This window comes from Natrix helvetica (assembly GCF_964273705.1).
Source record: "Natrix helvetica genome assembly, chromosome: 2".
Lineage (NCBI taxonomy): Eukaryota > Metazoa > Chordata > Lepidosauria > Squamata > Natricidae > Natrix > Natrix helvetica.
In genome coordinates, this window is record NC_138552.1 from 17826025 (window position 1) to 17851724 (window position 25700).

General features: G+C 41.9%; 1 protein-coding gene across 1 annotated transcript in view; it reads right to left on the bottom strand.

The window, feature by feature from the left end:
- CCBE1 (collagen and calcium binding EGF domains 1) overlaps positions 1-25068 on the bottom strand; it is a 214626-nt gene extending 189558 nt beyond the window's left edge. The window contains exons 1-2 of the mRNA XM_081944261.1: positions 24275-25068; positions 24051-24131 (exon numbers count right to left, since the gene is read on the bottom strand). Coding sequence (XP_081800387.1) covers positions 24051-24131; positions 24275-24435 — 242 coding nt within the window. The 5' untranslated portion in view covers positions 24436-25068. The remainder of the gene's footprint in view (positions 1-24050; positions 24132-24274) is intronic.
- Between the last annotated feature and the right edge of the window lie 632 nt (positions 25069-25700).

A 25700-nucleotide genomic window follows, 5' to 3' on the forward strand; every position in this document is an offset into this window, starting at 1 on the left:
AGATCTGCATGGGGAAGCAGAGGAAGAGGAAGAGGAAGGGCTGAACCCCCTAGCCACCGGTGGGGGAGGGCATGAAGCCGCCACGTGTGGGGATCTGGATCTGGGCCTAGGATCCCTGGCCTGTCTCTTCTCAGCCCTTTCAATGACCTTCTCGATGGCCCTGGATCGCCTGAGCTCATCCCTTTGCAGAGCTCTCGAAGGCCTGTCCTCAGCTGAAGGCCTAGAAACCCGAGGCCTAACTGGGGGAGTGGGCTCAACCTGATCTTCGCCTGCCTGAGCTGGCGCGGCCTGCTGGGACTCAGTTCTATCAGCCATCCCCACTCACGTGCTCCAGAACGAGGTTTTTGGTAGGAATTGCCCTTCAGCTGGTGAGAATCGCCTGCTCCGGGCCTCCGGTAAAGTTGCAAACAGCACAGCCACGTTTTTCACAGCCTCTCCGTGTTGCAAGCCCCAAACACGTGACTCAAAATGGCCGCCGGCTTCTTTTGGGCGGTGCATTCAAAAGCGCGCCTAAAAATGGCCGCTCACCTCGCCCTTATTGCCAATGCCTGCAGCTGCAAGCTCGCTTTCCCAAAACACTCTCTAAATCACCGCTGAGCTCCTAAGCCCCTAGGAGCCTTCCAAACCAAGAAAAACGATTCCGCGCTGCTGCCGTGGGCTGTAACCGGCCCGGGAAGCTAGCGGTTCAAATTAGAAGCCGAAAAGCCGCTTTCGCGCCGAAAAGCCCCAGCGCGCTGCGAGCCTCACCGGAAAGTTTTAAGAAGACAAATTAAAGCACGTAGGATCGCCCGGCACACCCGAGACCCCAGGCATCAGTCCGGAGCGATCCCTTAAGAGAGGGGGAGGAAGCGCCCCCCCCCACTGACTATCTCAGCCTCCTGAGGGCAGTCGAACAACAGCCCTGCAAGGCGGACCATTAGAACAAAAAAATTTTAAATAAAAAACTCCAAATTCAAGGTGCCAACAACACTAACACTGACTAATAAAACCCACTAAAACTCTACTACTAGGAACCAAACCTGCGTCTTGGACCTTGACTGAGAGGAAACTGGGAACCAACGGGAGAAGGCGAAGGTTAAGAAGTTTTCTCTCAGTCAAATGGACCAATCAGGCTGTGTTGAACCCTGCTGTGACCCCTCCCTCCACTCTACTGGAAAAAGAACTGAATATGTTTACTCTAAAGAAGAGAACACTAAGGTAAGATATGATGGCAATCTTCCAATATATGTATAGAATGTCACAGGGCAAGGGTTGTGGACTTATTCCACAGAGCACTCACGGTAAGACAAGAACCAATTAATGGAAGCATTATAGTAAGTGATCCAAATTTGAAATAAGGAGGAATTTCCAGATTGTGAGAACTATTCAGCCATGAAACAGTCCACCTTTTGAAGCTGTAGGTGCTCCATCACTGATGGTTTACAAAAGAAGACTAGATAGCCATTTACCTAAGGATGGTTTGAAGATTCCTGCACTGGGCTACATGACGTCCAAGGTCCCATTTAACTCTATGATTCTTTGATCTTCCTGCCAGCCATTTCAAGATTCCTTGTAGATAAAAGTATTCAAATTTGCTTTGTTTATTTATTTTGAGTTATAAATTTATCTGTATTTGTTACGAAGGTAGGAAGTTACTTCTATATATTTTTATACTTCTTCTTTACTATAAGGTAAAGGTTCCCCAGACACATATGTGCAAGTTGTTCCCGACTCTAGGGGGCGGTGCTCATCTCTGTTTCAAAGCCAAAGCGCCTGTGCTATCTGAAGACATCTCCGTAGTCATGTGGTCGGCATGACTAAACACCAAAGGGGCACGCAACGCTGTTACCTTCCCACCAAAGGTGGTTCTTATTTTTCTACTTGCATTTTTTACATGCTTTCAAACTGCTAGGTTGACAGAAGCTGGGGCAAGTAACGGGAGCTCACTCCGTTACACAGTGCTAGGGATTCGAACTGCTGAACTGCCAATCTTTCTGATCGACAAGCTCAGGGTCTTAGCCAGTGAGCCACTGCATCCCGTATTTCTTTACTATATTTTCCCTTTTTCTGCCTATTTCCTGCACTTTTTCATTCTTTTTTCTCTTCTTTTTCTCTAAGTTTAGCTTATATTAGCTTTTATTGTGGTGATCATTTTTTAAAAAATTATTCTTTTATTGGGGGTGCAATGGCTCAGAAATTAAAAATGCTGAGCTTGTCAGCTGAAAAGCTGACAGCCTGGGTTCCAGACAGAGTGAGCTCCTCTTACTTGCCCCAGCTCCTGCCTGCCTAACAATTTGAAAGGATGCAAATATCAGTAGATAAATGGGTACCACTTCAGTGGGAAGGTAACAGCGTTCCATACATCTCAGTATACAATATAGTCATGCTGGCCACATGGCCATGGAAATGTTTTCAGAATTTCTTGGCTAAGAAATGGAGATGAGCACCACCATATATGTAGAGTCAGAGATGAATGGACAGAGAAAAGCTTTCTCTTTACCTTTATTCTTTTATTGCTTTTAAACTAATGACAGAAAAATGGGGGGAAGGTTGGGGGAGAGATACTTGACTGGCCCTAAGTCACCCAGCTGGCTTTCTTGCTTAACTAGGAGTAAAACTCTCAGTGTCCTGGTTTCTTGGCCAGCACTTTAACCACTACCACAAACTTATCCCAATGTTGTTGATGATGGACATGATAATAAAATTATTGTTATGCGCTCAACCATAGAAAAGATTCATCTTGCACATGCACATTGATTAAAAATTCATGTTTATGCATTTTGTTTACATGCTACTTTATTTACTTAAGAAACAGACAATTTAAATATGCACCATGAAGAAGAGATTTCCTCAAGAAAAAAGATGCCGCCAGAGTTCAGCTATAACTCAACAGATGCCTTAGTGTTCTTATAAAAATAAAAAGCATATTTAGCACCAAAAAGTAAAAAGCCAAGCCAGATTATCCATCTCTCTCTCTCACACACACACACACACACATACACACACACACCCCAATCATTATAAATCCAATCAAGATGTTTTCAAGGGTTAGTTCTTCCTCATATCAATTGAAATATCTTTGCTTATAACTTCAGGTTCAAGAAATACAAGAAGATGAAATCCAATTCCAAATAATTGAAAGTTGAATTTAAATCTTGTTGCAGAGTCCTTGGTGCTCTCTGAGTTAAGAAATTCCTGAAAGTTTGGCGTTCAGACAAATCAGCCATTAATAGACACAGAAAGATAAATCACTTTTACACATCATTTAAAGAGACAATTAAAAAAACTAGGAAGGAAATAAAAAGATCAGAATTCATCATCTCCAGTTACCAAAACCCAGAAAATTTGGCATTCAGACAAATCAGCCATTAATCGGCACATAAATGAACTTCTGGTTGGATCGTTGGGCCTGTTTTTCACCCTCCCCAGCCTCCCAAGGTTTTGCTGAAGCCTAGGGAGTGCAAAAACAGCCTTCTCCAGCCCGTTGGAAGAGTGAAAAACAGCTGGCCGGCACACGCATGCGCGCCGGAGCTGACTGCCAGTAAATATGGCTCTGTGTGCCATCTGTGGCACACATGCCATAGGTTTGCCATCATGGTCTTAGTCCCTTCCTCTAAATATTGCCATCTGATGGGAGCTAGGAAGCATGCTCTTCCGTGGCAGCCCCTGTCCTATAGAACACTCTGCCCCCTCTGAAGTTTGACAGGTTTCTACCCTCTTAGCCCTCCATAAAGCTTTGAAGATCTGGCTTTTCCCCCAAGTGCTGGGATAAGATTAGGCTTCAGAGAACTTTGACTTGGCGACAGGTTTCTGTTATTTTTAATGTTTTAGTGTGTTTAAGTTTTATGGTCTTAATATGGTTTGGGATGTTATTTTAACTTTTGATTGGGAGCTGCCCAGGTTTGGTTATATGATGGACAGTCACATTAATGCTTTAAAAAAATAAATCAAGCAAGTGTTTCAAGAAGAAATAGTCAATTTGTTTGAAGAACAATTCAAGAACAATTTGTTTCATTTTAAGATGCTGTATTGTTATTCCAGTTAAAAGCACGTACATGTGCTAGGTTGACAATCCACTTTCTTCTATGTACTTGTAACAATAGCAGAAAAGTCTCCATGCATTTTTCTCAGATGTGGTGATGGCTTTTTACTATCTTTTTCTGAATTCCCCATCCCCCGCCCCAAAAAATTCCCAATCTATCCTACATCCCTGGGATTCTTATGTAGGTTCTTTTCCAGACTTAATCCAATTAAGCCAATAATCCCAGTCAAGGTCAGCAAGGTAATGGTTTAATTATTTATTGGAACAGTTTATACTGCCATTTCATCTTACAACAATAAACCTGGATAGTGCACAAATCCGCTGCCACCGCCACCGCATGGCTTTTTCGGTGGCTTTCAAACCGAGTCTTCCGGCAGTGGCCGCTCTGGGCGTACACTCTATGGTTGTACACTCGGCCGGCTCCTGGCCCACAACCATAGAGCGTACATCCAGAGCGGCCACTGCCGGAAGACTTGGTTTGGAAGCCGTCGAAAAAGCCATGTGGCGGGAGAGGCAGCATAGGTACTCTGCATCTGCAGGGAGAGCTAGGCCAGGGCATTGTGAAGCTGGGAGGCGCGCGAGCGGGAGCAGAACAGCCGCTTGCATAACCCCCCTCTCCAGCCGTGCAGAGTGACTTTCACTGGCATTTCAAAGACGCCAAGCCACGGGAGCTGGGCAGCGGCGAGCAGGAGCTCACGCGGCTTGGCAATACCCCTAGGTCAGTGAATGGCGCTGTACCCGGATGGAAAAGCGGTTTGCCAGGTGGCTGCTCGTGAGCGTGGCCGTTTCATGGCTGTTGTGTTGCGCTGCTGCGACAGCGCAACACAGCCGTTCGCCCATGAGGCTATGCCCAGCTCTTTGGGAGGCCGCTCGCAAGAGAGCAGCCACCCGGCAACCCCAAAACAATAAACCCTCCTCTCATAATAAGGGCCAAGCCATTTTTTGTAGGTAAAAAAGAAAATAAGACCCTGTCTTATTTTCGGGAACACGGTAATAATACAGACGGATCATCCTTTGGATCACAGTTGTCCAGATATCACAGTTGTCAAAAGCCAAAATGTACAATTTATTGACATCGCGGTACCAGGAAATGCCAGAGTCAAAGAAAAAGAACTGGAAAAAAATCACGAAATACTGCAACCTGGCCATCAAAACTATGCGATTATGGATGAAACATGGAACAGTGATACCCATTGTCATTGGGGCACTTGGTACCATGTTCAAGAATTTTATAAGACACATCAACAAATTGCAGTTTCCTGCAATAACACCAGTGGAAATGCAAAAAACTGTGCTACTCAGACATTGTATATTTTAAGAAGGTACTTGGTTGATACCTAGGATGCTGGCAGCAACCTGTATCAACTATTACCACCAGTCAATGGTATTTATGATGCATTTTTGAATGTTCAGTTGACTTGAGTTTCATGTTTAATGAATAAAGTATATAATAATAATAATAATAATAATAATAATAATAATAATAATTATTATTATTATTATTATTATTATTATTATTATTATTATTATTATTATTATTATTATTATTATTATTATTATTATTATTATTATTAAAATAATTAAAATAATTAAAATAATTAAAACAGCAGCAAACTGGTGGGAACATAAGCCTGAAAAAGTCGTCGAGAGTCAGATGGTCAAGATCTTGTGGGATTTTCGCATACAAACGGATAAAATACTGGCGCATAATACACCAGACATCACACTGGTTGAGAAAAATAAGGTTACAATCATAGACATCGCAATACCAGGTGATAGCAGGGTCGCCGAGAAGGAATATGAAAAAATCGCGAAATACCAGGACTTAAAAATCGAAATCCAACGATTATGGCACAAACCAGCAGTGGTAATTCCAGTGGTAATCGGCACACTGGGTGCTATTCCAAAAGCACTGGAATTACATTTAAAACAGTTAAAAATTGACAAAATCACCATCAGTCAAATGCAAAAGGCTGCACTGCTTGGATCTGCACACATATTACGAAAATACGTTACGACGTCCTAGGCCCCTGGGTGGGGCCCGACTAGTAATTAATGCCAAATCCGGCGAAACAACTGGCTGCTGTGATACACTTCTGTTGATGCAATAATAATAATAATAATAATAATAATAATAATAATAATAAGAAGAAGAAGAAGAAGAAGAAGAAGAAGAAGAAGAAGAAGAAGAAGAAGAAGAAGCAGCCAGAGATGCCAGTGTCAAAGAAAAAGAAGTGGGAAAACTCACAAAATATCGCGACCTGGCCATCAAAACTACGTGATTATGGATGAAACATGTAACAATGATATCCATTGTCATTGGGGCACTTGGTACCATGTCCACGAATTTTACATTAAGAAATTGCAGCTTCCTGCAATAACAGCAGTGGAACTGCAAAAAACTATGTTATTCGGAACATCGTACATCTTAAGAAGGTACTTGGTTGATACCTAGGACGCTGGCAGCAACCCGTATCAACCATTAGCACCAGTCAATGGTATTGGTGACACATTTCTAAATGTTCAGTTGACTGAGTTTCATGTTTAATGAATAATAATATCATAGCATATGACTGGATCTAAAATAAACCAGTTTTAATCCTTCAAGATCAAGCAAGCACATCCACCAACAGGGCTGGTTTAACTTCCCATCCAAGGCTAGGAAACATTCAGCTTTAAGATGCCTGTAAAAATCCAGACTACTCAGGGCTATCTGGATCATTGGTGGGTATTGTTCCGTAAGGAAGGCATCATGACAGAAAAAATATAATTCCTAGGTCCCACAAAATGAGATTTCCTGATGGAAGGAACCTGGAATCTGTCAATCCTGCCCTTTCTGACAAGACAACCAAAAACTCCCAGAGATAGACAGTCCTGCAAGCATCATAATCCTGTGCCCTCTGGGGCTTTACACGTGACACCCAGCATTTTGAATCATACCCACAAGCCTATTAGGAACCAGTGCCATTTGCACAGCAGAAGTCACACATGACTTCATCCTGAAATCTGCAAAATTGCCTATGTCCCTGCATTCTGCATTGCAACTTCTAAATGCTCTTCAAGGGCAGCACCACGTTGAGTATGTTACAGTAATCTAGCCGAGAGGTGACCAAGTCATGAGTTTGTGTAGGTAGGGCTTTCAAATGCAGAAACTGAGCCAACTATGCCTTTGAAGCCAAGCTGCCAACCTGTTCTCCAAGCAGGAGCCATGAGTCCAGAAAGATCGCCAAAGCATGCACCAACTGTTGCAGGACAATGCTACCCCTTTCAGAGGTGATGATGGAAAGTCTCTGCATAACAGGGAGCAAAATCACAGCCACTCAGTCTTACCAGGGCTGAGCTGGATCCTGTTCTTCCCCATCCAGACCCCACAAGCCTCTCATTCCTTAGAGTTCTTGGGAGGCACGTAGAAGCTTTGCCAGGTAGCCAATAAAAGGAATAAGCTAGGAAGCATAGGGCTCGCTTTGCTGTAGCCTCATTTACTTTTCATGTGTCATTAATTTACTTTTATTATAAAGTTATAGGAGCCCCTCAAGCTGGAGAGGCTTGGGCCTCTTAGGATTTCTAAAATCCATGCCCCAATGGTTGGGAGGCATGCAACTCAATAAACTCTGACATTTCAGGGGACCCACTTGCCCCAATAAGCGCAAATACAAACACACACGAGTACAGGCTCCAGAAATGCAATGGAACTTATTTTGAAATGAAGCCATGTAGGTTTATTCTGTAGCATTCTTTCATGGAAGAGAGTCCAACTGAGCTCAGTGCTTATTTCTAAGTAGATCTGCAGAAAATCAAGCTAAACAATTTGCCCCATTGCCATTCGAAGAATCAGACCACTGGTTTGGCAGTTTACAAAAACAATCCCTAAATAAATGGGGAAAAAATAGTTTATATTGGCTCTTGACAAGTTCAAATCAGAGCCTTGCCAAGGATTTTGCTGGGTGGCCTTGGAAAAGTCACACTATGTTGTCCTCAGTTTTTAATTTGTTAACTATTGAATGAATTACCGTACTGGCTTACTGTGGAGCAATAGGATGTGGCCGTGCTACCACCCACCTTAAAATTTATGGATGTTATGGGAAATCTTTTGATTACATGGTACATCACAATCTCATACTGTACCGTATGTCAAAATAAGACAGTACCGCACAGATACTGGCTAGATGCAATCATCCAGTAATTTCCTTCCATATGCTTTGTTTTGGCTGCAATCCACAAACCACTTGACTCAATGGAATGGCTTAGTCCCAGTAAAATGGAGATAACTGAAACCCAAATATGAAAAAGTGAGATGGTTTTTAAATTACACTTTAAGGAGCACCATTGTTCAAATCGTCTTGCGTAGACAGATGGAGTTTCCTATCAAGCTTTTTTAAACAATGTAATCCTATGCACGTGCCTGTTTTAGATTCTTGTCAGAAAGCTGTAGTTGGTAGGATTTACAAGCACTTGAGAAAGCTATGTGCAAAGATGAACGTCCCTCCTCAAATGCCCACAAAGCAGATTAGAGGGGGAAAGCAATAGTAGTTAGGGATGAAAAAATAATTTTGCCCCTAACACTGCTGGAAGCAGATCTATGACACTTTGAATGAAAACCACACATGAAGTCCAACTAAACTTCAGTCCCTCCACCGTCTCTTTAAAAATTGGAAGAGCACAGGAGGGTTTCACTTCATTTACTGATAATTCGAAATAGCCATGGAGATCTTGCAGATTTCTTTAGCATTTAAAATGTTCCATATGCTCATAGTAATATCAGACTCTTTGAAGAAAAGCTGTAGTTGTATTGTCTGGACATTTCAAGAAGTGCTGTCTAATATTATAAGAATGTCATGAGTTTGTTTGGTATTGTAGACATACAAGCCAAATGATGTGTAATGCTGTCTTTGCCCTACTAGGAGTTTGATTATTGGTCAACAGTTACAAAAGCTATACTTCAGTTTATTAATAAAAAGTCCTAAACCTTAATATTTCACTCAGTGTCTATAAAATCCCATTTCCTAATCTCCAAATTAATTCCTGTTCACTTACCGACATATTTACAGAGTGTTCCAGTACTTGTTTTTAGTTTTGCATCTGAGTCTTGTATACTACTTTCACAGCTTATTGCTTGAGACATTCAAAGAGCACCCTATAAATCAAGATATTATGTCTGCCAAAATGGGTGATGCGCTCTTTAACGACCCTTCTCTTAACTTTCACTTTCAATCCCTCTTTTTCCTTTTTTTTTTTTTTTTGGTCTCCTCCAGCATTCTGCCTTTGCTCTGCTTCACTCTCTGCATATCCTTTTTCCGGCTACTGGGCTGCTACCTCTTTACTTGTTCCTTTCTTGGTGCAAAATTGCATCTGCCTCTGCTTATCCTCTTCTCACTTCCCTGACATTCCTGGAAGCCTTTCTTCCACAGAAAATTGTGGCCTCCAGCAAACACATGGTCCACAGTAACTTCAGCAACAAGTTCCATCTCTGCTTGTTTCTGTCAAACCTGTTTATCATTTAGCTAGCTGGTAAGAAGGCAGAGAAAGTTCAGAGAATCCCATTGTGTCTAGAACAAGGGTGTTAAACTCCATTTCATTGAGGGCCACATCAGAGTTGTGTTTGACCTTGGGGGGCCGGGGTGGGTGTGGCCAGCTCGACATCACTTGTGCCAGGGGCACCTGTGGTAGCCAAGTGCTAAGACAGGACTTCCCTCAGACCCTCCCTCACTCTCATTATAATCTCTTTCCTTCCTTTTCTTCCTTCCTTCCTTTTCCTTCCCTCTTCATTCTCCTTTCTCCTTTCTTCCCCTCTTTCCTTATTTTTCCTTCCTTGCTTTCTTCCCTTCTTTTTCTTTCTCTTTCCTCTTTCCGTTTCTCCTTTCCTGTCCCTTCTTGCATGCTCAAATGCAAAAGGGGAAATATTTCTCCTTTTGTTTTGTTTTTAGTTTCTTTTGATAGCTGTCTACCAGTGGAAATGGAGCCCGGGAGGGGGGGCTGCACACAGCCCCCATGTCCCATTTTCGATCACAACGGCCTCCTGCCAGCGAAAACAAGCTGCATTTTTGCTGGCAGAGGCAAAGTGGGCTGGTCCTTTGCTGTTTCCGGGCTGGCCCCACAGGCCAGATCTAAGCATCCTATGGGCCAGATCTGGCCCGCGAGCCTTGAGTTTGACACCTCTCGTCTAGAACAACCCCAGACTACCTGTGTGGGAAGGACTTGCATCTATCAGAGGTTCTGTGTCAGAACCAACCAAAGGAGACAGGAGTGGTAGGAGAAAAAGAGTTATCCTTCCTGATCTTTTATAGCCAGTTTGTGTCATCAGTAGTATAATTTGGTGAGAAAGATGAGCTGGCCTTTGCAGAATTACTCAGAAGAACAGATAATAACATTTGTTTAACAACCAGTGTCAGATAAATAGTAAACATTCACAGAGAAGGATATTCTGAGTTTATATAAAATACTACTCGGTTTCATTGAGGACCTTGGGGGGGGGCAGGGTTGGGCATGGCCAGGGTGGACGTGGCCAGCTCGACGTCACTTGTGTCAGGGGCTGTGGTGGCCCAAGCTCTCTGCTAGCAAAAACAGGGTCCCGAGCTCCTTTTCAGCTGCGACAGCCTCCTGCAATCCTCTGCCAGCAAAAATAGAGTTGGAAGTGCCACTCACAAGCTCCATTTTTGGCTGCAATGGCTCCATTTTTGCTGACAGAGGCACTGCGGGCCAGTCCTTTGCTGTTCCCAGGGCAGTTCCATGGGCCAGATCTAAGCGGGCCAGATCCGGCCACTGGGCCTTGAGTTTGACACCCTTGTTGTAGAAATAGAAGATAATGTCCAAAAGGTTCAGAAATAGAAGGCAAATCAGATGTTTGGTAAGATGAAATGCAATCAGATTTTATTGCAACTTTAATGACAGTAACTCCCATGATGCCGCTAAAATTCAACAGCAGGAATCAGTCATAGTCGTGATTATTCTTTCTTTTTATTTAAGATGGAAATAATTAAATACTGAAAACTATTGGATTTGTGGAGATCAATCAATAAGGCACTTTTCTTTTCTGGATCCACTCCACTGTGTTGTGAAGCATCTGAAGACAATATATCTATATCTACAATATATCTATAGCTACAGTATGCATCTCTATAGAGATATCTATCTATCTATCTATCTATCTATCTATCTATCTATCATCTATCTATCTATCTATCTATCTATCTATCTATCTATCTATCTATCTATCTATCTATCCATCCATCCATCCATCTATTTATCTACCTATCAATCATCTATCTATCCATCCAGCCAGCCAGCCAGCCAGCCACCCACCCACCCACCCATCTACACACACACTTGCAAATCCTTAACAAATAGCACAAACATCTAATCTTGAGTAGGCAGTTATCCAAAATTTCCTATAGAGGCTGAAAAAATAAGTGCTGTTCCAAAGGCCCCCTGGCCATGCGCCTCCTCAGCCCCCCAAGTTCAAACACAACCCTGATGCGTCCCTCCATGAAATCGAGTTTGACACCCTTGATCTTGATCCTAACCATCCCAGCATTTGTGATCTAAGATAGCTACCTTACCCTATATAATTAAAAAAAACCATTTATTAATCCAGTATTTTACAAATACAGATAAAAGTCCTTGACTTACAACCATTCTTTTAGTAACTGTTTGAAATTAGGAAGTCACTGAATGAAGAGACCTATGACTTTTGCCGGAGATTATGGCTCTTGTATTAACCCCCACAGTCACATGAACAAAATTTTGGTGTTTGGCAATCCACCCACCTTACGGCCAATTGCAGGGACACTGCAGCATGTTCCCCCAATCCTACACTTGTGTCCCCTGGAGATCACATTCAAGAAGGAGAAACCGGTTGCTTCTCCTCTCAACCTTTCTGAGGCCAGGTGGTAGTACCAGGGAAGCAAGTGCCATTTTGAAGAGGCCACTATTCATTGCAGCTGTTCCCAAAATGGCATCCCTTGGGGACTTCCGGAACACCACCACGCAGCCTCCACTGTGTAGGAAGATTGTGTAGAAGAATGGTTGCTTTCTGAAGATTTACTGAAAAGTGACCAATCGGTGTTGGGGGAGTGGGGAGGAAGGTGTGGGGCCTAATAGGAAGGGAAGCAAGTCCAAGGGCTGCAGGGATCCAAAGGGATGGGGAAATCATCAAAAGCCTGTGGGGATCTAGTAAGCTGGGAAGGATGCCTCGGGGAATCGGAGAGGCCCAGGACAGACTACATGAGAGCTGGAAAATTGCTGCAATGTGGGCCTGGGTCTGCAATAGGACTCCTAGGGCCTCCCTCATCTGAGGCACCCCATGCTCTGCTTAACGACTTAATGACTGCAATGGGGAGAGCAGAGATGCAGGTCGTTAAGCAAGGAGATCACATGTAATGAATGGGTCCATTACAGGTATAAATTGAAGACTAGCCACATTTCTACAAAAACAAAAGCCCTTTGTCTTTTCCTTTTTAAATAACATTTTATTAAAAATTATAATACACAGATGAATAAACCAGAACTAATATTTAGAATGAAAGAAAGGGGGGGAGGTGAAAGAAAAGAGCGCAGAAATAAAATTTAAAAAAATTGTAATGATGTGACTTCTGATTTTTATTTTACAGCATTATAAATATCAATATAGAATAACTTACTTTATGGTTAGGGCATTGTTTACATTTTTCTGTAATCTATTATTTATATTCTAATCCTCAAAAACCATGCATCATTACCATCTATTCCTCCATTGTGGCTAAAGTCAAATCTTTCCACCTTTGTGCATATACTAATCTCACTGCGGTCATCATATATAAAAACAAAGTTACATATATTTTTCCCCAGCTGCTTATCCATCAATACCACCACCTCCCTAAAAAAATCTCTGGTTTCAATTGTATCTGACTCTTTAAAATCTTTCTATTATTGTATATAATTGATTCCAAATTTTTCTGACTTTTTTTAATACATCCAACAAGCATTATAAAATGTCCCTTCTTGCTAGTTACATTTCCAACGTAGGTTTGAATCCCCACCCCTGAGTTTTACTTTTTATGGATCCTTACTGAAAGGTATTCCAAATTTCAGCTGAAAATGTTTTTTCTTTTCGGCTTGACTAAATTCCTTAGTTGCCCTTGGAGTTTAAGGATATGTAAATTTATTTGCTCATATAATTGACTCCTTGTAGCTATTGCTGGCAGTCATGCCTCCAAGATCAGACATTCTTGCCAAAGCTTGCTCTACAGCCCCCCCCCCACCCCATGTTTTTTAAAAAAATCAATTTTCAAATCAGGAAAGTTTGCTTCTTTAGCAATGTGAATTGTTAGAGAAGAGGAAAACTCTACAAATGCCAAAGTTCTGTACATCATTCTCCCATATATCCACATACTATACAGCATTGTTGGACTGTAGCCAGAAGGTCAAATTAATAGTCAGATTTCAGTTTGGGAATCTTGCATGTATGCAGAGACTGAAAAAAAGCTGCAGATCAGGGGATCTACGGATAATAAGCAAACAACGAGAGCAGTTTGGTGCCATAACGTTGAAAAGGCATTGCTTTCATCAGGTGCACCCAGCAGCACAAGTAATTAGCAATTTCATTTGGCTGCACCAATCTGGTTTTGAATGCCAACAGAGGCCAAAGTATTTACTAAGGAAAATGTCAGACCCTTTCAGTGTTAATAACTGCTGCATGCCTGGGTGTAGTTAACAATTTTTATAAACAGCCTGGAACCATTAAACCCGCCATACATCTTCCTGACTAGCTTGCAGCTTATAGCAAATGTTTACACATGTAGGGTAATCAGCTGCTTCTGACACACACACACACACACTGTGTCTCAAAGACACACATTATCTTCTGACTTCAGCACCAGGAGATTATTTCCCTCGAAAGCCACTTCATACAGACCACAATACTTGCACATCTCACAAGTCTTCTAGTGTCATAACAACATACTGCAGACCCTAGCAGATACACCAAGTATGTACTGTTGATACAAAGATAGTATAATCACAGCAGAAATGTCTCAGTAATTTCACACTTTGCACTGTTTTTCAGATACATTATGCTTAGCTTTTTTATATGGAAGCCCTTCAAGCTTATGGCTGTATTCCAGTCAAAAAACACATGTATATTTTTCTGATTATGATTCAGCTACATAATTTGCATATCCAAACAATAGTTAGCATGCTCTTTCTCCAATTTATTTTTAGTCTGCCTTGAAGCCCACCCATGGTATGTTAACAAGGAGTATAATCTCCCTCATTACTTTCTCCCTTTTTGCCCTAACTTTGCCTTGTTATATTGATATGCGACATTATTCTTTTGTGCTGCAAGTATTCACATTTTCACTTCAAAATAAATTTTGAATTATTAACCTTTAAATATATTTAAGAGATTTAAGGCATGAATTCTTCTAACTATGTAGGTCATAGAAGGTGATATCAGTAACTTAAATTTGGTTGAACTCAAAACAACCAATTCTGTAGAGTTTGTCAGTCATCCAGGTCATGGTTGTCCCCAAAGGTGCTTTCTCAGGAGGCAACTGGACTTTCTTGTTTTTTCTTTGAAGATGTTTCGCTTCTCATCCAAGAAGCTTCTTCAGCTCTGACAGGATAGTCCTTCCATTCCCCACTATCCTGTCAGAGCTGAAGAAGCTTCTTGGATGAAAAGTGAAACGTCTTCAAAAGAAAAAACAATGGAATCCAGTTGCCTCCTGAAAAAGCACCTTTGGATCAAAACAACCAATTTTAAGTGGTTAAGCAGCATTGAATCTTGTAATTTGAATAGCTGTGTGCAAATTTGAAAAATGGAAGAACATACTGGAAGAAGGCAATGTCAAGCCACTTGTCAGATGCCAAGGAATCTGGAAGTGCATATGCCAGAATCTAGCTCAACTTTGAAGATACTTTATATTAATAAAGGTAAGCATCCCAAAGGTGCTTTTTCAAAAGGCAACTGGACTTTCTTTGTTTTTCCCTGAAGATGTTTCACTTCACATCCAAGAAGCTAGTTCAGTTCAGTTCACTTCTGAAACTGAAGAAGCTTCTTGGATGAGAAGCAAAACATCTTGAAGAAGAAACAAAGAAAGTCCAGTTGCCTTTTGAAAAAGCACCTTTGGGACAACCATAATATATAATAATAATAATAATAATAATAATAATAATAATAATAATAATAATAATAATAATAATAATAATATATTTATTTCTTAGCCGCACCCTCTCCCGAAGGACTCGGGGCGGCGTACAACGAAACATACGAAATAAATATGTAAACAAAACAAACATATAACAAAGACATACACTGAAACATACACAAGGAGGAGGTCGATTGATAAAACAATTAAAATACAGTATTTAAAACCCCTAGAAATTAAATATAATTAAAATACCCAGTTAAAAACCCGTCAGGAGCGATATGGTTAGATCAGAGTTGAGCCAGGCCAGCTGCTTGAAATAGGTGGGTGACCTGAATGACTGAGAATGTCCATAGACATAAAGGTAAGCATGTTTCTGACTAGTTAAACAGACATAGAATTATGTTGCATTAATGCAAACATTTGAAGTGCATGTTATTATTTGCATTATAATTCCAGTTAGTAATACTAGAAACTTCTATATTACTCCTACCAAAATTATTTCAGTGCATTTTTTGACAAGGAAGATGTTCCTGTTTTCTCTTGAAAACACTTTTCATTTACAAATCATAGATAAATCATAATCTAAAGAGTATGAGTAAAATGGAAAATGTGTTTTAGGCAGTAAAAACAATGCCCAGAAAACTATTTTAGCTTTTAGCAAACAAAACAACAAGCAAAATTCAGAGGGTCATATGCACCTAATTCAACAATGTTAGCCATCAACTTACAACTGGTCACTTAGAGATCATTTGAAGTTATAACTAACCCAAAAAAGGGGGCTTATACCCAGATTTGATGGTCAGACCACACCTGCAGTCACATGACTGAACTTAAGACCCTCAGCAACACGGCTGCATTTACAGCCATTTAAGCATTACACAAATACACAACTACCTTTTATGACAATTTTGCCAAAACCCAGCACTAACAATTTTCAGCAAATTTAATAACTGTGATGTTCTGTTAATGACCATCATACTCACTTAATGGCCACCGCAAAAAAGGCCATCAAATCGGATTGGTCACTTGATTGACCCTTTTACAACTGTTTCAAAATACAACCGTAATGGGCAAGCTCCATTACAGTCATAAGTTAAGGACTACCTATAGTGCCTTTCATTTCTCTGTTTACTTCTGTTCATCAACTCATTGTTCTTTGCCCCTTAGTCACTTTTTTTACAGTCAAAGTCCTTTTTTGTCCCCATTCCTCTTCCAGAATATTTCTCCCCATTGTACAACTAGTTCCATTTTGACCCAGACTAGCTGAATCCACATGGAATGACCAGCTGAATGTGGCTATTTCATAATTGAAATGGTTTGTGCACGGAACATTTTGCAAATACCCAATCCATTTTATTGATAAAAAGAATATCGATCTTTCAATGCTACTATCTGCAGAATATCAAAATTCTACATAAAACAAATCACTTACAAAACCTTCCATTCCCAAGCTGATATTTTACAGGCTTTCACTTAAAACAGAATGCTACATTAAAATGATGCAATGTGTAACTGTAAAACCTACAGGCTGTGCTTTTGTGTATTACACAATACCACAATATATGTACTAGGAAATGGCTATGCTATCTTTATATGGCAACTGTTTCTACAGTGCCGGTAAACTTTCATATTATTTCAATATTCACATCAATTCTGTCTTGCAAACACTTGAGTCATGTCCAATTTGAAAAAAAGAAACACCAATTTGCTCTTAGAATAACTTCTACAATAATTGCCTAGGCCAATGTTTCCACAACCATAGACCACAAAATAAATGTTTGGAAAAACGTGCAGCTCACTCAGTTAAACAAACATCCTCTCCATTAAAGAATATAAATAAATAAAATAAAATAATTATGATTGCACTTGTGTATACTTTGCTATCCTAGCCAGAATGGCATTTTAAACTAAATTTTGTATATGAAAAAATAATGCAAATTTTTGGATAAGAATTCAAACTGATTTATGAACTCACACTCATGGCTTTATTTGACATTATTGTCAATACATGTAGTCTAGACTTTATGAGCCCAACATTTCTGTGGCTAAGCAAGATGGCTGTTAAGTGAGTTTTGTCCTATTTTACAATCTTTCGTGCCATAGTTTTAAAGTAAATTACTGTGGTTGTTAAGTTAATACCCTGTTTCCCCAAAAATAAGACCTCCCTGGATAATAAGCCCAATCGAGCTTTTGAGCGCATGCACTAAAATAAGGCCACCCCGAAAATAAGCCCTCCCTGAAAATATTGCAACACAGCGGCAGCCATGAAGTGACCACACTCACCGCCTCCTGTACCTGAAAAATAATAAGACCCAAAATAAAGCCAAGCACTTATCTCTGGGGTCAAAGGAAAATAAGACCCTGTCTTATTTTTGAGGAAACACGGTAATATGGTTGTTAAGTGACTGGTTTTCCCATTGACTTTGCTCGTCCAAAGGTTGCAAAAGGTGATTACATGACCCTGGGACACTGCAAATGTCATGAGTCAGTTGCCAACTGTCTGAATTTTGATCATGTGGCTGTGGGGATTCATGTGAAGAATGCTCATAAGTCACTTTTTTCAATGCCATTGTAACTTCAAACGGTCCCAAATGAACTGCTGTAACTCAAGGACTTGTATTTGGGGATGTTCCCCTCAAAAATGATTTAGCACAACTTGTAACATCATCCATAGCGTCCGCTTGGGGTCGCATCAGTGGTGGGATATGACTTGTAGGCCCCGGCACGGGCGTACCAGTGCCTGCTGGGAGCACCAGGTACCGTTCCGGTACAATGCTCCGGAGGGCCCACCCGCCTGCCCACCCTCACCTGTATTTGAGCCGATCGGGACTTTCGCGCACTCACACGGAGTGTACAGCACCTTTGCGCCGCTCCTCCGAGCAGCTGGAGTGTCGTGGGCGGTAAGTACGCATGCGCACACTGCGCGCATGCTGTGCACGTCGATGTGGTGGACGCCCGGCCCCGTTGCAGTGTACCAGTTGCAACGGGATCTGGAACCCACCATTGGGTTGCATTTTCTCAACAGCATGAGCAATGGTCTTGATGTTGTTGAATATCCCATCTAGCCTCTCATAACTGTGTGTTGTGAAACCCACTGGTTTTTTTTAATGGCCATTCCTCCACTGATCTCTAGGATTTTGTTTTGAAGTTATTTTATTAGATTAGTGGGAGTTATGATCTGGGGAATATCTTGGTTTTATGGATGATGATTTTACTCTGAAAAAATACTCAGAGACTATTTTTTTTAATTTGCTTAATTTATATAGCCACCCATTTCACATACAAGGCTCACAATGTTAAAACTGAGACTCTATCTCCACCTCCTTGTACATTGGCTTTTTCCTTAAATATTTTTGTTAATATGTTAATAAATGTAATGTAATGTAACAAGAGTGTAAAACTCGCAATGACAGGTTGTCAAATGACGTATTACAACTTTTCCCCCCTTCGCTAAAGCAGGGGTGGGTGTGGCCAGCACATGATGCATCCTGCCTGCAGACAGCGAGTTTGACACCCCTGTAATAGTATAGTATAATATAGTATAGTATAGTATAGTATAGTATAGTATAGTATAACATAGTATAGGATAGTATAGGATAGTATAGTATAGTATAGGATAGGATAGGATAGGATAGGATAGGATAGGATAGGATAGGATAGGATAGGATAGAATAGAATAGAATAGAATAGATATTTCAATGTTTTACACTATGTTTTTTATCTTCAGTCACTTGATGGCGAAATGGACAAGATATAAATTTAATAAATAAATGAAAACACACAAAAATACAAAATAAATATTCCAAAATTCACAACAAAAGCCAGTACAACCCTTTGAAAACAGCAAAAACAATTAACAACACAGTCTGCCAGAATATAATGCAATTTACCAACAATATAGATTTTCACAAACTCTACTCCAACACTATCCTTAGGCAAGATGGCAAAGCCAAGCCTTCAGGCCAGAAGGGCAAAGACCAGTCTAAATGCCGGAGGAATAATGTTTTCATTATTCATAATTCATAATAATATGAATAAAGAGTATGACTTAAAAAAAAAATAAAAAAAAATCTTCATATCATAAAATATACAAAGAGGTGGGATGATCTATAGCCCATTTGAAAGGCCACGTTTAGATACTCAGATATCTTATTTGTGCTTGCATGAGATCAAAATTCAAGGAACTGCCCTTGATTTGTGCTCTGAATTTTAGAATTACTAGTTGTACCTCATTTGTTTGTTTCAGCAAAACTTTTCTGCTACTGAAACATTTTCACAAATTAGTAATTTAAACTCAGCATGAATGTTACAGACTGAAAAAAATGTTATGTATAAACAGCAGAGGGACCTTGATTAGTACAAGATAGACAGTTTGGGAGCAGAACAATGATTGCAAGTACCGTAATAAATTGTTACTTTGTACTAGAGTTCTCAAAGTTATTTCATTTAATATTTTTAATATGAATTATTTATTTAATATTGTGATATTTTATTTAATATAAAATTGTTTTAAAATAAATGTTTGTTCATTTTAAAGTATAGAGTTTAATATTATTCTATAGTATTATATTATACTGGACCTTTTAATTTACAGTATCCTTATTTTATATTATGATGTTGTTATCAATTGTAATATTGTATTGTCATATTTTATTTTCTTAGCAAATTTACCTAGCTGCCCTTCTCATAAGCATGTCTCTGGACAATGTACAAGAAAAAAAAACATTAAAACAAATCTAAAACAATAATTAATAAATTCACACAAATGCAGTAGTCCTCATTTGGCAATCACAATTGGAACTGGTAACTATCATTAAGTGAAGCAGTCACTAAGTGAATTTGTAACTGTGCTTTCTTATCATATTTCAGCTTTCCTTTGCTTTACAGACCTGCAAAAGTCATACATGTGAGGACTGCTTGATGGCCGTACTTTGTCATCACTGTTGTAATAACAACTTACAAATGCATCTTGCATCATCTCATGGACTTTCTATTTCCATGAAACCCCCAACATGTTATTGTATCTGTTAGGGATATCTCCATTGGGAGACAGAAAATAGTGCAACGGAATGTACAGCTAGAGAGAAAAAACGTTGCTAGTAGAAAAAACACACGAATAGAGTTTCAGACACTGCTAGTAAAAAACAAGTAGCTTTACTACTAATAATTGCTTCACAAGCAGTGATAGTAGATATATGTCCAAACACAATTCCAAGAACAAACAATTGCTTACAGTTGCAGTTCACGTTCCAGTCATCAAGCGAGCAAGTAGTTATCAAGCATAGGACAAGCAGAGAGAGAGAGTGAGCTCTCCTGACTCCCTCTTATTGTAAAGTTAATTACAGCTGATAAGTACATTCAGCCATTTAAAGCAACAACGACCATGTGTTATTGTATATAGCAGGGGTGTCCAAACTTGGCAACTTTAAGACTTGTGGACTTCAACTCCCAGAATTCCCCAGCCAGCTCCCAGAATTCCCCAGCCAGGGAATTCTGGGAGTTGAAGTCCACAAGTCTTAAAGTTGCCAAGTTTGGACACCCCTGGTATATAGATATATGTTGCCTACCCAACACTAGGAGTATACTCCCAACAGTATCAATTGCTGTTTTATTCTATAGTTGGTACTAAGATGCACACAATAAAGAAAACAATTACTATCCCACTATTATCTTTCATAAGCAATGCTGTCTCACAGCCTCCAGAGAGGAACAAAGAAAATGTCCAGTTGAGTACAGTACCACCAATCCACAAGCTCCTTAGAGTGAACTTTTTAGGAACATGGAATTCATATAACACCAAGGGTTCTACAGCATCAAAAGAACTGAATGAGCATCAGGACGCAGGGCAAGAAGACAGCTCAATGGTAGTGGAACATACTGCTGTGGCGAGCAGGCAGAGACCAAGTGACCAGTGGTGAATGCAGGAAGGCTGAACACCCATGTCGATAATCCTCGTGGATTATCTGTGGTTTGACCATTGGTTTAGGCGCTGCTATAATTAAAAACAACTTCTATGCATAAGGGAAATATTGGTTCCCTTGTATTAAAAAAAGCTGTGATAAAGACTCTCTGCCCTTCTTCTCCCCCAGATGTTCCCCTCAATACTAGGAGAAAGCAACCATAAACTACAGCAGTTAAGATTTTCAGTGCTGACTGTACACATCGGTAAATTTTGTCAATAGTATAGCAGCAACACCAACCTTTAGCTGCGAGCACATTCTGTAATTCTGAATACAATTAGCACACGCTGTGCAAGAACAAAGTTGGCTAGTTAAGTTGGTGGAAATCTGCTTACCGATCCATTGCTGTGATTCATAATTTGAATTATACATACAAATTAAAATGTTTTGACTATGCTTAAGGAGCGCAGAACCTGCCTGTAAACAAAATCAGTTATAACTTAAATCAGATTGTTGTCATATTCATTAAAGAAACAGATTTCAGTGGGACTTAATGAATATTCAAGAGGTTTTGGTTTTCATTTCCTAGCTATTTTCAGAATCATTGGAAAACTCTTCAAAACCAAAACCAAAAAGACTATCAATAGCAAAATTAACCACATTCCAAAACAATCCGTATGGTAGGTCAGGTTACAGGGTTCTGAATACAAGTAATTGTGGATTTTCCCTTATATCTTGATTTTTCTATGTTAAACTAAAAAGGGAGAAGGAGGTATTTTTACAGCCGTTACCTGTGATTTTTTTTTTAAAAAAACCTGAAATTATCAAACAAAAAGAAACAGGATTTGTAGCTCTGATATATAAGCATACCAGGACTGTGCAGGACTTCAGAGTTTCTTCCAAAAAATAGTGGTTCGGAGCACATGGGAGCATAAACATGCAACCCATTTATAACTCTTTAAAGCAGACATGTCTTTTGCCTGGCTCATGTGCAGAAAGCATTTCTAGGATTTTATATTTTAATTATGCTAAGTAATCGATGGCCAGGCTTATGAGAGCCAGCTGTAATCAGAAATATAAAAAGATTGAACAGCCTGCCTCCTTACACATTAAAAAAATATATTTTTCCTGTGCGTGGGAATATTACATGCACGTTTATGTAAAGCTATTGTGGGGGTGGAGAGAAGGCAGTAAATGCAGGGAACTCCATTTCAGACTAAAATGAACAAACTTATTTGTGAAATGCCTTAGTACGGCTTTTATGTTAGGTCCAATTTATAACTTCAAGACAGAAGGAACTTGGAAGGAAGCAGTGATCACTACACAAGTGCTAACTGGAGATCTGGAGATACAAAATCACGCAATGGGCAAATGAGAGGAAACTTCAGGCACTCAAGACAGTTTAATCCTCCACCTGCCCATTTGTAATGGCTCACCGCCAGCTTCACAGCTGTTTGAAATCAAGATGAGCAATAGGCGGCCTTGGGTTCAAATCAGAGAACTTAACAAGTAGTGCCTGTATCCAGAACTACATTATAGGTAGATCAGCTCTCTTTCTTCACTATTGAGTTTAGTTTTCTCTTTCACTCAGTCAACAAAAACTGTATGGCATGAACACAGCTGTTCCTATCACCAACCCCCATTCTGCCTCCTTCTGATCTCTGCCAATCACCTGACCTCCCACCAAGACATTGTGACCAACACCTTGTATGGAACTTGAGATGGTCAAAATAAATCTTAATGAAACACCTGTATAGTTTTAGGAGGATTTAAGCCTGTCTCAGAAAATGAGATTCCCAGCTGGCACTAAGGTTAGGGGCAAGTAAGGAATGGTCTGAGAACTGAAGAAAAGAACCTACTGATGGGCCAATAATAATAATAGATGCAAGGGGGCTGGGAGCAGACAGGGTCAGCTTCTGAATTCCTCAAGGATCCATAACTACAGAAAGTTTATGTTCCTTGAAGATGGGCTCCAGCACCAGTCTGAAAGCTCGGAAGACAAAATGCTTGGTCCCGGTGACTGACCCAGATTGGATCCTGCAACATTATCCCGGGAAACAGATATTCATTCGTGATCCATAACTAATATCCTAAAGGGATATTAGAAGTATCCATCTACTTCTCTATTCCCCCCACCCCAAGTTTTATTTGTTTTATTTACGTAACATCCAATTTTCATTGAACAGTGTGTGTTCTGGGTGCAATTGCGCTTAAGAAATCATATTATACATTTTTGTTATAATTCCTCACCATCATATTAATAATATAATAATATCATAACATTATTATTTAACATTTGACAACTCTTCTTTAACAACTCTCCTCTTTATCATTCCTCCAGTTATAGCTCCTCCTTTCTAACTTCTATTATTTAGCCATTGACAAAATATGTCCCATATCAAAAAGTATTCCGTTTCTTCTTTATCTTTATTAGCTAGTGTTAATCTATCCATTTCTGCGCAGTCAAAAACTTTCTTGATCACATTCCCCTCAGACAGGATCTCATCATCTTTCCATTGTTGCACAAATACAATTCTAGTTGAAGTTATATTTTTCCACGGCTGGAAAAAAAATGACAAAGCAACATACAGATCTGAAACCAGACATATTTTTTTTGTTGGGCATTCTACCTGAAACGTAGGATAGAAAGACCGCATACTTGATCCTGCATATCTTACTCCTTGATCTCACTTCTTTTTTTTTAATGTGTCCGCTCACCTTCGGAGCCAAAGCAGCAGCACCAAAGAGACGTCCCTTCCTCTAATAAACCCGTGGCTGATATATGGCTTCGTCTCTTTGGTGCTACGAGGCAAAGGGAGACCTTCCGCGAAGTGGTCGCGGGACTACCCCTTCAAAGTCTGCAGCACCGGTGTCCCGGGCCCTTCGAGTCCCAACCCGAGTTCTCGCTGGTCCTTAGGAGAAGTTGACACGCGTGCCTTCTCCCCCTCAATCGTCCCAGCAGCTCTTCCACCCGCGGCAAAGGCGGGAGCGCGCGGCGCCACTCACCTGAAGCAGGTGCTGAGTTCCCCGCCGGGCTTCAGGCACGGGTATTTGGTGGTGGCGACTCTGCTCTCGGAACACACTTCCCTGCGAGGCGGACAAGAAGGAGAGACAGGCGTTGAGTCGCCCAACCGGTTGGAAAACCAGGCAAAGCGGGGGGGGGGGGGGGGGGAGAGAGAAAAAGAAGGAAAGAAACGCGGGCGCGGCTCTGCCCCCTCCCCGCCACCCACCTGTCGCTCTCCTCAGGTTCCTCGCGGTAGGTCCACGCGTGGCCGAGAGCCGCCAGGAGGAGCAGCAGCAGCAGCCACAGGCGCAGGCTCCGCGAGGGCAAGCGCAGCGGGAGCTGCAGAAGGCGCCTGGCACCTCTCCCGCCGTCGCCGCGCGGCACCATCGGGCGTCCCTCGGCGGCTCGCGATCCGCGCCGCACGGGGCTCTGGACGCCGCCGACGCCGGGCGCGCTGTAGGCGAGGGAGGAGGCGGAGAGGCCGCTGCCTGCCCCTCGCTCCCTCCCCCCCAACACACACACACACCAACCCACGCGCGCGCTCTGCGGGACGGCGGGCAGGGCTGAGAAAGGGGCCACCAGACGCCGCCGAGGGGCCAGCGGAGAGCGGGCTGGGCTGGCCAGGCGAGGGAAGGAGGGAGGCAGGCAGACGAGGAAGCCAGAAGCCGGGGAGGGTGGGAGGCAGGAAGAGACGGCGAGGGCGGGCGGCTCGTCTGAAGCTTCGCCGGGCAGGAGAAGCGGAGGGCAGAGGAGGACCGAGAGGGTCGAGCAGCTGGTGTCTGGGGCCCGGGGAGAGCGGAAGGGCGCGCGCGCTGCCGTCGGAAGGGGCCTCCGGAGGTGCGGCGGTTGCCCCCTCAAACTTTAAAGGATTCCCGCCTCAAGATGCGGACCTGGGGAAGAACCCGGCCGTGGGGCAGGGCAAGAGGGCCAACCCAGCCGCCTTCCCCTGAGGTGCTGGAGAAAGGGCGGAGGGGGGGTGCGCGGCGGCGGAGGGGGGGGGGCTTTTCTGACTCTAGCGGCTGGAAGCCGTCGAGAGAGAGAGAGAGAAGCGGACCGAGCGTGAAAAAGCCCTCAAAAAAGCAGCCGGGCGACCCGGTTGGTAAGGGGCCGTTTGTGCAACCTGCAGGTCAGGGTAGCCTCTTTCCAGCGGTGCGAGGGGGGAGGGAGGGAGGGGTTTGTCGCGGGAGGGGAAAGGAAGGCCGGCCACGAGGAATCGCGACCCTGGAGGGTGGGGGAGAAGGGCGGAGAGCCAGACCCCGCGCGAGGAGCACGTCCTGCGGGGCCGGCAGCTTGAGCCCAAAGATTGAAGGTGGAGGGGAAGGAGCGGGGATGAACCGGGAGGCTGCCGGTCGATAACTGAAGACCCAGAGAAGAGCCTCATGCTGGGAAAGATGGAGGGCAAAAGAAGAAGGGGACGACAGAGAATGAGGTGGCTGAATGGAGTCACTGAAGCAGTCGGCGTGAGCTTAAATGGACTCCAGAGGATGGTAGAGGACAGGAAGGTCTGGAGAAACCTTGTCCATGGGGTCGCGATGGGTCGGACACAACTTCGCAACTAACAACAACTAAAGACCAGAATGGAAGGCTGCAGATGGGCAAATTAGGGTCCCCAGGAAAGGTTATTGGAGACAAGAAGTTGGAAAAAACTGTTC